The sequence below is a fragment of the Alosa alosa genome, chromosome 24, assembly GCF_017589495.1.
Source record: "Alosa alosa isolate M-15738 ecotype Scorff River chromosome 24, AALO_Geno_1.1, whole genome shotgun sequence".
NCBI classification, from domain to species: Eukaryota; Metazoa; Chordata; class Actinopteri; order Clupeiformes; family Clupeidae; genus Alosa; species Alosa alosa.
Genome location: NC_063212.1, coordinates 21,372,439 through 21,387,872, shown reverse-complemented (window position 1 = coordinate 21,387,872; position 15,434 = coordinate 21,372,439). Strand labels below are relative to the sequence as shown.

The following is a 15,434-nucleotide window of genomic DNA, read 5'->3' as shown; positions in this document are numbered from 1 at the left end:
GAGAAATGTGAGAACGGAGTGGTATGGAATGATGGACGTGAGGGAAGCTGGAGGAACAATATGATCATTCGCCCCAGTGGTTGGGATTCAGGGAAAGCCCGACCACACAAAGCGCCGATACGCTGCAGTACGCTGGCGACCCCACCAGGCCAGCCAGGTAACTACACCCCTCCACTCAAATCAGGCCCTTCCTCCTCCTCCGAGTCGAAGCTCGCGCAAATGCAGAAGTTTATTGCAAAAAACCGCCCAGCCAACAAATGAAGTGTACTGTTGACGCTAACTGTAATGACTATGGTAACAAAAGTTGAAGGTAGAAAATCGGTTGCCGTACGTTCCACAGGCAATTAGTTTAAAGCTCAATTTGCCTGCAGCCTACTTCAGTGGAATGATAGAAATTTCAGGAAAATGCCTGGAATGGACTAGTAGGATCTGGCGTAAGAAGTTCAGGGAAGCAGTAGGAAAGAACTTCCTATGCCACGTCTGTAGATAAATAAAGCCCCTTTCATTGCACACGCAAACATTGGACGTGGTCGACCGGAGAAGCAAACGGGACCGTTTTAATAAATGTACGGTAAATTTACGCAGAGATCTTCCACTTTCTGATCGCAATTCAACGCGCAGACTCCCATACTCAAGCGTTTTGCTGTCTTGAAATGATGATGTCAAGGTTGTAGCCTGTTGAATGAATAGACATGATTCGCTTTACTCAGCTGCAAGACTCGCGGATTTAATTATTCTAAGCTCTTTGCTATAGATTAAAGACTCAGCGCAGCTTTTCTGTAATAAATCAGCGCGCTTCGAGCCTTTTTTTGAGGCTGCTTTGTATCACAACACATGTGTAACAGAGAACCTGTAATTTATTTAGGAGAACAGAGTAGGCTACCGCTGCTCAGTTTTCTTAATATGTATAGCTTCGGGTAGTCAATTATTCCGTTGTCATGTAGGCAGCTTTTGGGCATTATGACAAGTTATCCTTCAAACATTTAAGTAGCCATAAATCTCACGTCATGGCATGGTATTACACAGTTTCAGTAATGTCGACAGCTCCGTGCCTCAAAACATAAAAACTAGTGCACAGCTTGAATAATGCATGAGATCTAAAGATGTACTCAGAGATCTTGCCCATGACCTTGCCCGAGAAGCTTTTGGTATGATTATCTGACTGTGCCATACATACACTGGCCTTCTTTGCTTATGTTCTCACGCCTGCCTCCCTGTTCCGTTCTCACAGTACTACTGCCATGCTGCCTGCTGCGTCTGGACCAGTTCCATTCTCTCTTCTGCTTGTGTTGCTGCTGGGGGTTGGCCTCCCCAAAGCCGACGCCTCCCCCCAGCAGCTACAGCAGGGTGCCCCCTCCGCTGGCCTCGGCCACCATGCCAGCTGGTCCATCGGGCTGCGGCTGTACCGCGCCTTGCGTACGGGCAGCGGTGACGATGCCCAGAAGACCAACGCTCTCTTCTCGCCTCTGATGCTGGCCGCCTCGCTGGACGCCCTGGGCGAAGCCTCCAAGGGCGCCACCGCCGGGCAGATCCGGGAGCTGCTGAAGCCCTCCGGCCAGAAGGGGGCAGTAGCAGCAACAACAGCAGACTTCCCCCAGGCTCTGAAGTCCATGCTGGAGGCCAACAACACGGCATACTCCCTCCACGGCGCCTCGGCCCTCTTCACCAAGCAGGCCGCCGGGCCGGACCAGAACTTCCTGAAGAAGGCCCGCAGCGCGTCCAGATTGGACCACGTGCCGCTAGCCACTGCAGGGGGAAGGCAGTCGGACTCGGCCGCCCTCCGCGCCTGGGTTCTGGGAGCCACTGGCGGTGTCATGGTGGACCACCAGCCAAGCCAGGAGCCGCAGGCTCAGAGCGGAGCCCTGATACTGGGCAACGCGCTGAGATTTAAAGGTAAGAGGCTGGGAGCAGGAGAGGCTCCCTCGACAACACAGCACCTCCTGCAGAGAGAGCAGCAGGGGTAGTGGGTGGCACTCTGCCTCTTATTCAGTTAATTTCCTTTGTGTTGAATTGACTGTGTCTTCCAAACCAGACCCCAGCTGAGTTTTTTAATGAACATTACATTACACACAAGACATTCAGAAAGAAAGTGTGCATGTGTGTGTGTGCGTTAGAGAGAAAGATGATGTTTAAATGAAAGATGTTTAAAAGGAGATGTTTAAATTTGTTGCCTTACACTCACTCTATCTGTATTGCTACATCTAACACAACAGCTATGAGGCTGTGTATGCATTATTCTAAGTGCGTATAGACTTCTTTGTCCTCAGGATCATTTCTATATGTGTGTGTGTGTGTTGGATCCTTGGCAAACAGTATAATTGTGTTCTCATGATTGTGTGTCTGCGGGCTTAATGACAAGGCATTGCAACAAATAACAACTAAGTTCTCCAGGAAGTGTGTGTGTTTGTGTGTGCGCGTGCGTGTGTGCGTGCCTGCACGCGTGTGTGTGTGTGTGCATGCATGCATGTGTGTGTTTCGATCGTAGGTAGCCAATGCCACTGATAAGTAATGAGTGTGTGGCCTATCAGTGAAGGCTTATTCATCTTCCTGTGGGCTGTGATATGTCTCTGTGAATAATTGAGTAACAAGTGTCCATGCACACACACACACACACACAGACACACACACACACCTCCTTCTGCCTGCAGCACTCTGTGTCCAGCCGCTGGACTCCGACTCAGTATGCTCGACCCGGCGCCTCCCTCTCGCCAACCTCTCCTCCTGCTCTCCATCTTATCTTAACCTCTATATTTAGACCGGCCGCTATTTTTTATTTATCTACCTTTGCCCACGGTCTCTGATTTCCTGCCTCTACAAGACAAGGTCTTCTGCCTCCCTCTTTTCTTCCTCGACAAAAATGCTCGAGGATGCTTTCGCCTTGACCCTGTGTTTCTTGCTTCAAGTCTAGACTCATCTCTTTTTTATTTTATTTGTTTGGTTGTTATTTTCTTCTCCACAAAATAAACAACGGATCACGCATCATGGTGTGCGGATCACTCTCTCTTGTTTCACAAGATAAACAACCCCGTCTCCTTTCAACGTCTATGCATGAAGTCATCCAGTTTGCTGCTCTAACATGGCCCTTAAAACGTTTCCTTCACCGTCTTTACTCATGCCATGTATTGTCAGTTCACACGGTAGAAAAACAGGCATGAAAGAACAGAGACTTTCAGAGCAGTCCTCTACAACAGACATCCCCGAAGACTACAACGGCGACAACCGACTGTATGTTGATAAGCAATCTAATTAATTTCCCTTTTGTTTCATGTTTGGACTTAATTACAAAAATTAGTACGAGCCTGTGCAAAGTTTCCTCGGCGCCTATTAAGTCTGCAATGAAACAAACAAATTAGATTGCGCAATGGATTGAGGAACGTGAATATGATTATGAGAAAATTCAATTCAGCACTGGAGGACGACAGTGTGCTGGGGAGGGTTGTGGTGGTGGTGTCGGTGTATTTCGTCGCTGTAAAATGGTAACGATCCTGGTGGTCGATGGCTCTATAGTAATTCGGTTACTTTAGCCGTTATATCTTTTCTGTCCGGGGCCATTTGCATCAGGGTGGCGGTGGTGGTGATGGGAGCTGAAAAGGCTTCCTGGCGACATTGTTATTGGTAGCATCTCCTGGCGCGGCCCCAGCAGCTGTCTAGTGTTGTTTGTTGCCTTGCTCGCTCCTCATTGTTAATTATTGAAGGCTAAAATTAAAAGCACTTCAGCATCACTTCCCTATCCCTCTGCTCTTCAGACGATGGCGAGAGAGAGAGAGAGAGAGAAAGAAAAAGAGAGGGAAAAAAAGAGGTGGGGAGGGAGGAGAACGAAACGTGGTGAACAGAGAAAGAAGAAGAAGAAGAAGAAGAAGAAGAGTGAGATAATTAGACAAGGACGTAGATGGAGGGAGAAAGAGGAGAAGAAAAGCAAGCAGAGGGAGGGGCAGGGTACAAGAGGAGCAAAGAGCACATTCAACACTGAGGCTTTGAGAGGAGAGGAGATGGTGGAGGAGAGAGCGAGGGTAGAGGGAGGGAGGGAGGGTTTGAAAGAGAGACATGTGAAAGCTAGAAGAGTAAAGAGGACAGAGATTAACATCAAGGTAGAGAGAGAGTGAGAGAGAGAGGGATAGAGAGACCAACATAAATAGAGTCAGTTACACAGAGAGAGAGAGAGTGATAGACAGAGAGTACGAGAAAGAAGAGAGAGAGTCTATTGCAGGTCAGAGAGTGAGAGAGATAGAGAAAGAGAGAGAGAAAGGTAGAGCAGTAGTAAGAAATAGGGACAGATTGACATGCAGTGTGGGGGGATCTTGGGTATGGCCTACCCAGAGAAATGCAGTCCACACTTATTCATTAATTCAGCCTTTGTTTGTGCCAGAGACAAACAAACAATGCAAAGGAAGAGAGAGAGAGAGAGAGAGAGAGAGAGACGTGAGAAACAGAGCTGGTTTTCAACACTGACTGCAGCCTGCCTGCCCGCAGCCCCGTTTACAGATAAGCGCAACAAAGGCGAAAATATAAACCGCCAACAAATGCACGCCCATTTTAACCTATAATAACAGCCCTGTGGTCTCTCCCTTGAACTCTGCAGCCTCGCTTAATCAAGTAGCCGATGAGAGAAGAGGAAGGTGGCCTTGCTGTCCTCCCTGGGGGTTGGTGTCTTTCCCCCCCCCCCCCCTCCTGCAGTCTTTTGTGGTTTGGGTTCATATTTGTCAACAGGATGGGTGCGACTGTTCTTCTTCTTCTTCTTCTTCTTTCTTCCGAGACTGTAGCGATACAATTGTTGCATTGTTTGTTTGTTTAGGGTATGCTTCTTAATAAGGGGATTTTTTCCTTCCTTTCTTTAGCTCCATTGGCTTTGTGGGTTGTGCCATCCAACTCGTTGCCTGATTCCATGGCATGTCTAGACCGGACTATTGGGCGCGGGGTCCGTCCAGAGATCTTGGTTGCCTCTCTCTCTCTCTCTCTCTCTCTCTCGTTTGCTTTTGAGCGACTGCCAAATTTTGCGATGACACTAAATCCTCTGAGGTATTCCAGGCACTCGGGTAGTCAGGTAGTAGGAACTCGCTTGCCTGCTTCTCAGTCCCCGACTTGCTCCGGCGGTAATAACTTTGTGTTTGTTTTCGCTGATATTTCAAGAGGATAATGTTTCATAAGGGCCTGATAATTAGCGAAAGGCTAGACTTCCTCCTCGCGCGTTTTCACAGGCCCTTTCAGATCCATTCGCATGCCAAGGTGCGGTACGCAAGGATTGGCTGCGGTCCGAACCAGAGAGCCTGTGTGTTCTCTGCATTTCTCCTCCAGACGATGTCAGATTTCTCAGTTTCTCATCATGACTCAGGTGGTGTAATCAATCCTGTTTTCGTTTTACATTCCCGGCGCTGCATTGTGTGGTGTGTGAAGCACTCAGACAGGGGATGCACAGTTTTAACGTAAAAAAATTGTCATTGTCATTTTGCAGCAATGCCGATCTCTGTGATCTCAGCTGCAGCTAGCATCAAAACACCATATTAGCCGATTAGCATGCCCCTTGAGGTCACTGGAGGATTGAGGACAATGACTATTTTGCAAACTCTACCACACATTACTGCCAGCCTATGTGGTTTTAACAGCACATAATTCAGTCAGTAATTCATGCAACAAAGACTGTCTCCCCTCCCCAACTCAGCTCCTAGTTGTGTCCCAATGTTTTGGTACTGTGGTAAAATACAAAAACGACATCACCCCCATTCCATCTCCCTGCTTTGTGCGGAGCATATGGACTTCATTTTCTGATGCAATGAAATACAACAGAAGGAGGTAGACCTGTCGTAACCCCTTTGGCGACCCCATCCCTTTTCCCCCGCCTCGTTTGGTGGCCGGCTGCAGAAGCCGGATTTTTCCACCGGTGTGGCCGCCCGGGATGAGTAAGCGAGGTGGGGACAGACAGACAGTCTACCGGGAAAAGCATGTGTGCCCGTAATCCCCGCTAATAGTCTCTTTTATCGAATCCCATCTTTGTTAGCGCAGGTAATGAGTTTAATGGACTGTAATAACGCGTTCTGGCCCTCCTCATTTCACCCTCCCAATCTTCATTGCCCCCCCCTCCTCCCTGCTCTCTCTCTCTTTTCTTTCACTCTCTCATGTATGTGCTCTTTAGCTCTCTCTCTTTGTGTGTGTCTTCTCTGCCCTCTTGTATCTTTGTGTAATGTGTGTAATTGTTGTTTTGCTCAGAATAGTTTGGCGCATATTTCACCGCTGTAGTGCTGCTTGCTGTGGGCCTACTGTATGAGAGAGAGAGAGAGAGAGAGAGAGAGGGAGAGGGAGAGAGAGAGAGAGGGAGGGAGAGAGAGAGAGGGGAGGGAGAGAGAGGGAGGGAGGGAGAGAGAGAGAGAGAGAAAGGGAGAGGGAAAAGAGAGAGAGGGAGGGAGAGAGAGAGAGGGAGAGGGAGGGAGAGAGAGAATGAGAGAGAGAGAGAGAGAGAGAGAGCGAGGTCTCTTGAGGTCATGTCTCTTGTCTTTTTTTCTTTCTCTTGTCTGTGTGTAGGTCTGTGGGACCGAGGCTTTGCAGAGTCGAGCGAAGACCTGCGTAATTTCCTAGGAGTCAAGTACACAAGAGTTCCCATGATGCATCGGTCAGGTATGTTCACTCTTAACCATGGGGTAGGGGACGATTAATCGTCAATTATGACCTCCAATGTTAACAAACATAATTGAAATAGAATGATTAGCTGCATTCCATTTTGCAACAATCTCATATTAGCTTGAGTTTGAAATCCAGCACACCCCTTTGTTTAAAAAATTGGTGATATTTCCAAAATCATTTAGTAATTTAGTAATCAAATAGTAATTAGTAATCATCTAATGAAATAGTATTGAACAAAGTAATCATGGTCATTATGTCTTCCATAATGAAGCAGCTATACTGTGTGGCCCAGAGTTGGAAGGGTAGCTTCATTCAGTTAGTATCCAAAATGTTATGGGCAGCAGGAACAATGGGGCAACATTTCTAAAGATGTCAGTGGACCATTTGCTACTTCCTGGGCGAACATAGCTAGCATAACACTGGCCAGTGAAATTAATAAGGATAGATGGACGTCCTCTCTCCAGGTCTTTAGAAAACCTCCTACCTCACCTAAACTCAACCTTGTAATTTTATTTCCTCTTGGTGATGGCCTTTTTTGAAAAGCTAATATAAAACAGCTCCAACATAATATGCAAAATGACACACAATTGTGCAGCATCCTAGGCGTCCACACTCTTTTCTAACATTGTAATTTCATTTTCTCAGCATTGTAAAGATTTCAAAGAAAGCATTTCAGATGTATCAGTGTGCAACGTTTCTTACACATTCATAACACATCCGCATTCAACTTAGCAACAGTTTAGACTTGCTTTCCTTGTAATGAAAAACATATGAGCCATACTAATGGGTCACCAATGCATCTGTAGGCCTCCCTATGCATCTGTAACACATCCAGTACTCCACAGCCTGTCTTTGCTGAACAGTTTCCTCTGTACACACATCTCACAGATTAAGATGCAGAGGAGTGCATGGAAGAATAAATGATGCAAGGTGTGTCAACCTTTACCGTGTGAATGCAGTTTCTGCTCCAAATCTGATTTATTTTTATTTATTTTTTTCTTCCTGAGACGTTCATCGCTTTAGTAAAAAGGTCAAATTGGACTTCCTGTGACGGTCGGTGTGTATTCTTTGTTAAAGATTCTGTGGGCAAAGTGTTTTTTTGTTGTTTGTTTTTTTGTTTTTTTTTTAGGAGTCGGGCGAAATCACACTGAGCACACTTTAGGCCACTTTTCCGTACACTTCTTCTCTGGCCCTGAGCCACATGGTTTCATTGATCCATCTTTCAGAAAATTGATGTTGTTTCTTCTCATGCTGGACTTTTTAGCAATATGGCAAGAGAGAGAGAGAAAAGAAGAATTGCCTGGCAGTTGTCCTGGGAAATAAACAACGGCGAAGGTAGAAAAAACATATTAGCCGTTTAAATCATGTCGGCCTTTTCAGCTTCTACACACACCGGTCGGTGTCTCACCTCGCCTTTGATTCGATTTCTAAAGCAAAGCTGTTAACATTTATGTTGCTAACCTTTGTGAGAGTGGCGAGAGGACTTTGATGTGGCGCTTGAGAGCGTAAGAAATATATAAGTGCATGATTTGCGCTTGGAATATATGAAAAAATATTTCTGCTCTGAATGCTGTGTGATACTCTCACCACACCACTCACACCTTCCACTCAGAAGTGTCATCTTTAATTCTGTCTGAATCAAGGTCATGGCGGGTCAGATGGTTTTTCTCACATCCACTGGAGAATATCAATGGTTCTAAAGAGACCTTCTCATATTATTTCAGTATTCCCCAGCATCAGGGATCTCATGTATCTTATAACACTGATTTTGAAATGTGAAAATGTCATAACATCTTTTTTCTGATTTTACCTTATTTTTTACACTTTAAGTCAAGGGCAGTATAAGCCCATGGTAGGTTCAGCACCAGTATCAGTTCCTGCAGATCTGGCCAACTTGATATCCATGCTTAAGTTCCCTTATTTGTCATCTGTAATTTTAATCCACTTTTTGTCAGTTTAAATGCCCTCATCTAGCTGGTTGTCCATTTGTGTTTGACTTGTAGTTTTCTTCTGCTTGAGGATGAGCTTGAGACTAAATTACCTGGACCCAGAATGGCTGGAATTACACTCCCCATTAGTCAGCATGGACCCACTCAGCCACTATCCATCCACTCACTCACTCTCTCTTTTATCCACTCACTCACCATTTCTTTCTTTCACTCACTCACTTATTCAAATTCAAATGGCCTTATAAGCATGACTGTTCTTTTACAGGATTCCAAAACAAAATAAAAATAATAACATACTGTAACACTCTATGCATGACAACATATAACCATATTACCAACTCAATAACACTCACCCACCCACTCTCACCCACTCACCCACTCACACACCCACTTTCACTCACTCACCCACTCACTCATCTATTCACTCACCCACTCATTCATCACTGGTACTGCATGTGTCTCCCACAGGTGTGTACCGTCACTACGAGGATGTGGAGAACATGGTCCAGGTGCTGGAGGTGGACCTGTGGGGTGGCCAGTCCAGCATGCTGCTGCTGCTGCCCTTCCACGTAGAGGGCCTGGAGCGCCTGAACAAGCTGCTGAGCCTGGAGCAGCTGCGGAGGTGGCACAGCAAACTCACCACCACCAGCATAGCCATGTCCCTGCCCAAGGTCAACCTCACCAGCGCCCTCAACCTGCAGGTAGGCAGCACTGCACCATCACAACCAGCTCACTCAACCTACAGTTACGCTACACCATAACAACCAGCTCACTCAACCTGCAGGTAGGTTACGCTACACCATAACAACCAGATCACTGAACCTGCAGTAGATTACGTTACACCATAACAACCAGATCACTGAACCTGCAGTAGGTTACACTACACCATAACAACCAGATCACTGAACCTGCAGGTAACTTATGCTACACCATAACAACCAGATCACTCAACTATTGCCTGTGTTCTTTACCAGTCAAAGCTTTATGGGACAGTGACAAAGCTCATATCAAATCTCAACTAGAGTTCACCCAAACACATGTGGCAGACTCCAAGGTCAAATGGAAGAGGTTCTTTGGTCTGATGAGACCAACATTGAGCTTTTTGGTCATCAGACTAGATGCTATATTTGGTGGACACCAAACACTGCACATCACCACAAGCACACCATCCCTAATTTGAAGCATGATTGTGGCAGCATCGTGCTGTGGGGATGCTTCTCTGCAGCAGGCCCTGGAAGGCTTGTAAAGGCAGTTCATCCAATGAATTCAGCAAAATATATGGAAATCCTGAAGGACAATCTGGTTCAGTCTGAAAGAGAATTCCATTTATTAAAGCAATAAAAGGGGACAATATCCAAGAGTGGTGAATACTTTTTCTAGGAACTGTACAAATACCAGTGTAGCATTTAAAGAGTTTGGTTCCAAAACGCTGTATCCAGCATTTTAATCCATTTTCATAAATATTTTTCATTACATTTCCGTTTGATTGATATTACCTTGGGCAGCCGTGGCCTACTGGTTAGCACTTCGGACCTGTAACCGGAGGGTTGCCGGTTTGAACCCCGACCAGTAGGCACGGCTGAAGTGCCCTTGACCAAGGCACCTAGCCCCTCACTGCTCCCCGAGCGCCGCTGTTGATGCAGGCAGCTCACTGCGCCGGGATTAGTGTGTGCTTCACCACACTGTGTGCTGTGTGTGTTTCACTAATTCACGGATTGGGATAAATGCAGAGACCAAATTTCCCTCACGGGATCAAAAGAGTATATATACTTATAATTATATATATATACGGTACCTGACATACACAATTAAATAGCCTGACTTTTTAATGTTTTTAAAAAAGATGTAGCGTTTTGGAACCAAATTCTTCATTTAGTTTACAGTAGGGTGCAATGGACTGCCTGTAGCCAGTTCTTCAGATAATGCTCTTATTAACTTATTTACCAGTCACCTCCAACTAAAGTTCCTCTCTGAAAGACATCGGCCACAAACACTCATGGCCCTTTTACACTATGTCAGTGGTTCTTAAACTGGGGGTCGCCAAAAATATTGGAGGGGTCGCGAAATGATTTGCAGCCTGGATTAAAGACATTTTATTAAGGTATTATTCAAAGGCTGCCATAGACATTAATGCCTTTGGTGTTGACATAGCCTACCTGTGAGAAAAAAACATATTCTGCTTCTGCTTCCAATACCCATTTCGCAACATTTCAAAACCAAATTCCCCTGGTTAGAGAAAGGTGTCATGAGACTTGGCCCATGTTTTTGGGGGGATCGCCTGACAAAAAGTTTACGAACCACTGCACTATGGGTTAAAACCCTGGTGTCTGGGGTAAAGCCTCAGACTTTTTCTATTTCCATGATTGAGGCCGGACTAGGGCCATGGCCCAGACGGCCTCAGGTCGGCCCTGGAGTAAGACATCGCTGTTTATAAACAGTAAAAGGGTCTACATTTGTGAAGAAATGCAATCTGCAGTGGATAAAAACTTTTGCAAAAGAATTAAGGATACTGCTTCTTACAATTTATGACTTGTTTAAATATCCTCATAATTAATTTGACATAATGCTCGTGCGGTGTCATTGCTAAGCACTGTTTATGTTACAGTTCCTTATGAAAACAGAACACAGCGGCTACGCACCGGCCTTGGGCCAGCCCCGTCCTTAATGGAAAAGAGCCATTGGTGTGCACTTCTGAATATTCTCCACACAATTGTTACTACTTGAGTGTGGTCCTGACTGAGTGTGGCTAAAATAACTGTGTATTTAATATGGTTATGGGATTTAGCAGACACTTTTTTCCAAAACATACAAATAAAACACAATACAATAGTTAAAATTAACAGTGAACAGTTTTAAAATGTGATACTACATTAAGGAAAATAGCAAAAATAAACAATAATGTCAATGTAATATCAATGATCAATAGCTTAATGAAAATAAACAAATACATAATATATACAAACCATAACTCATAAGAACCACTTAATTAATTAAGTGTATACTGAACAGATATGTCTTTAGACCCCTCTTGAAAGAACCAAAACTAATATGATAGAGATAAAACTGGCAGCGTGCACAGTTGGCAGTGGATAAATACATGTACTGCTTCTACCTTCCTGTTTCAATTAATTTGACCCTTCTCTACTTTGACATTAGTTTAGTACTTATCTCTCTTTTAAATTACTTGATGTGTGTTTGGATTGTCTGTCGACAGCCTCTCAAGGTTTGACATTTAGTAAATGCCCTCTCCCTGCAGGAAGTGAGTGCCACCTGTTCACTCAGCCTTCAAGCACCAGCACAGGGGACTTTTTTGCCCACAATGTGCTCAGCACATTTGGTGACAAAAAAAAGCTGTCAGAAAATGACAAATTTAAAATGGTTAGTTTCTAAAAGGACAAGCTGTGAGTGTCCTTAGCATAAATAATGCAAATGTGTAGCAAGTGTGTTGCATTATCTGAGTCTGTTTCACACATTACATATCTTTTTTTGCTTTGCCATTCACTTTGTATCTTCTACTCCAACAATGACTGTGTGAACATGCACTGCGGTATCTTGGATATAAAGCTTATCTAGACTTTGATCATGTTCAGGATATGGATCCAGAGGAAATCTGGTTATTAATATCCCTGAATATTTAATATCCTTGAATAATAATATCACTTGATTAAAAACTAGTGTCCCGGTAACTGATTACAAAAAGACTGGCTACAAAAGACGACATGCTATTGTGGTGCAGTCTTTGGTGTATACTGCAGTATTACTACAGGTTTCTTTCGGATTTCTGAAATCGGGATATGATGTTAGGATGTGCATACACAAAATCAGAAAACTTCAAAACCCATTAATAACCAGGATACGCAAGGTCCATGGAAACCCAGTCAGTGTTATGTTTTTTGGCTGCCTTCATATGTTCTCTATTGGCTTACCTTTCTGTAAACGCATTAAGGGCTAAAACAACAGTTTTCTCTGCAGTACAAGGATGTCAGCAGCCTGGACCAGACCCAAAGAGAGTATAGATTTCTTACCTCATCAAGAAACTACACTAACATTATTTCTTTCAGTCATATATTTAATCCTCCTCAATCAAAATCAATCTAATTTAATGTAATGTAATTTAATAATCATCAGATCTCTGGGACTGTAGCCTGTCGCGTTGTTATGACTGTTGGAAGGGCTGATTTCCTGGCTCCGGTGCCGGTGAGAATTCTGGGCTCTCTGAATCGGTTCTTTTCTCTCCTGGGGTTTTGCTGTGGAGGTCGGACATAATGGACAGCACCGCTGTTGTCGCCTTCTTGAGGGCGCTGCTTATGCACACCAGTGGCTCCAGCAGGTCACCGTCCTCCTCGTCCGGCCTCTCGTGGGGCCCCTTCCCCCGTGGGCAGCGTTGGCGGAGCGCCTCGTGCAGCCGGGTGACGGCCATGTCGGCGGGAGTCCCATGAAACCTCTCCCCGAACGAACGGCTGGTGTGCCAGCAGGGCTCTGGGCGGCTGCACGCCATCTGCTCCAGGCCCGGCAGGCGGAGCCCGCACTCGCAGAGCCGGACCGACAGCGCCGCCTCTGCGGCCCCCGCGCCGGACACCAGCCGCGGGTCGGACAGCATGGCACCGTAGAGCCGCAGGCAGGCCCGGATGGCCGACTCACAGCGGTCCAGAAGATCCCGGTCAGGGCTGTGCAGCATGATTGTGACGCTCTGCTGGCTGGGCTCGCCAGCGGCGTCCCGACTGGCTATGCTCGCCTGCACGGGCCTAGCCGCTTGAGGGTCCAGTTTGGCGACGCGGGCGTTCTTCGCCGGGCGCTGCCGCTTCCCATACGCACCGCCAGGCCCGCGTAGCTTTCCCATGAGCCTGTGCAGTTTCACCTGTGTTTCTGACCCCGGGCCAGGCTACCCCGACCCCTCGGCGCCAGGTACTTCCTGCCGAGCTGGACAAGCCCTTTGAAGAGGCGCTTGCAGGCGGCCGTGCTCTTCCTCAGCACCGCCCCTCCTACACCTCCCACCCATCTCATGGTATCGCCCCCTCCTCCTCCTCCTCCTCCTCTCCCTCTCCTGCCCGTCCTCCTGGGCCCGGAGCCTCTCCAGCAGGTTCACCTCCTCCGTCTGCCACCTCCCCAGCCCCTGTCCTGCGTCCTCTCCCTCCTCTCCCTCCAGATGGACGTCCTCCAGAGCCAGGCTCAGGATCTCCCAGTCCTCCTCATCCGGCTCCAGCTCGTGGGAGACCCCCGCTGAGCGCTCATACGCTCGCTTTGAGGGCACCTTCTCCGAGTGTCTCAGGCCAACGTAGTCGCACAGAAACCCATCTATGAGTTGTTGCTTCCTGTCCTGTCCCTCCGTTACTCCTGCGGAAACCCCTACGATGCCGCTCTCCCAGGCTCTCTTTGGCTTGTCTTCTTTTTTGTCTGCGCTAAATGCCACCCAATCCCCCTCTTCCTCAAATGCCACCCAATCCCCCTCTTCCTCAAATGCCACCCAATCCCCCTCTTCCTCAGCTTCTGTCTCCTCTTTCTCTGTGTCTCCCTCCAGTTCTCCTTGAACTTGTTGCCTTGTTGAGTTTGCGACTTCTTTCTTTTCATCCACGTTTTCTCCTTTACTTTCTTCCTCACTCTCTTCCTTTGGACATTGCTGCAGCTCCTCTGAAGTCTGGTCGGAAGGCCCCTCACTGATGGTCTTCGTGATCTGGATAGCGTCGGGTTCAAAGGTAACGAGCCCTTGTCTGTTCTCTGTCCAGCTCTGGACGCAGCAACGCGCCACGGCCTCGGCGAGCATGTCGGCCATCTCCGGCACTCTGGTGGACAGCAGGACCCTGAGGACGCCGGCCACTTGCCTCTCCTCCCTCGGGTCCTCCAGGGCCGAGCGGACCAGCTCTCCCCCGTCCAGCACCTCGAGCGCCCACCTGCAGGCCAGCCGGTAGCCCTCCTCCACCTCCTGCACGGTGAGCCCCAGCGCCAGCAGCACCTGGGCCTGCTCCAGGAGGCTCGCGCCCAGCAGCAGCACCATGCCCGCCCCGTCCCCCACCTCTCCAGCCTGGGCGATGGCTGCGGACGCCAGGGCGCGGGGTGCCGGGTCCTCCAGCTCCATGTGGCCCAGCACGGAGGCCGTGTCTGGGGCGTGGACTGGCGGGGTGGTCAGGCCGTGGAGGAAGCGGAAGGCCAGGGGCTTGGGGAGCCCGCGCGGTCCGAAGCAGGGGCGCAGCCGGCGGGCCACCTCCAGGCATGCGTCCACCTGGAGCGTGGGGGGGTCCCTGGCTGGGGGGTCGGCCCAGATGAGGGGCGTTATCCTGGGTAAGGAGGAGTCCGGAAGGTGCCTCAGCAGCAGCATCCTGTAAGGCGTTAACCTGCACTGGAAAGACAGACGGCCAGAAGGAGAAATAGTCTTGCTGAAGTTAAGGAGGAGAGAAAAAAGTGCTTGTGGAATAGAGAGAGTTGCAGAGAGAGGTAGAGAGAGAGAGAACGAGAAAGAAGAAAAAAATGAGGGAGAGAAACGGACAGGAATGGAGGTTAGTTCGACATGACAGATACAAGGAAAAGCCTGGTGAAGCTATTTCCCGGGAGGAGAGTGGCCTGAAAGGCTTCTGGGGTGTGAGGACATTGTGTCGTTAAGCCACAAAAAAAGGGTCGTTGTGTGTGTGTGTGCATGTCCGTGTGTCAGTGTGTGTGTGTGTGAATGTGTCTGTCTGTGTGTGTGTGTGTGTGTGTGTGAATGTGTGTCTGTTTCTGTGTGTCAGTATGTGTGTGTGTGTGTGAATGTGTGTCTGTTTCTGTGTGTCAGTGTGTGTGTGTGAATGTGTGTCTGTTTCTGTGTGTCAGTGTGTGAACGTGCCTGTGTGTCCGTTCCGTGTCTGCCCAGCGTGCGTGCGTGCGTGAACGTGCGTCCGTTCC

The 15,434-nt window shown here is 47.7% G+C and overlaps 1 protein-coding gene across 1 annotated transcript in view; it reads left to right on the top strand.

The window, feature by feature from the left end:
- The first annotated feature begins 512 nt into the window (after positions 1-512).
- The window catches only part of serpinh2 (serine (or cysteine) peptidase inhibitor, clade H, member 2), a 25,628-nt gene continuing 10,706 nt past the window's right edge, over positions 513-15,434 (top strand). The window contains exons 1-4 of the mRNA XM_048236432.1: positions 513-566; positions 1,232-1,893; positions 6,514-6,606; positions 9,030-9,262. Coding sequence (XP_048092389.1) covers positions 1,242-1,893; positions 6,514-6,606; positions 9,030-9,262 — 978 coding nt within the window. The 5' untranslated portion in view covers positions 513-566; positions 1,232-1,241. The remainder of the gene's footprint in view (positions 567-1,231; positions 1,894-6,513; positions 6,607-9,029; positions 9,263-15,434) is intronic.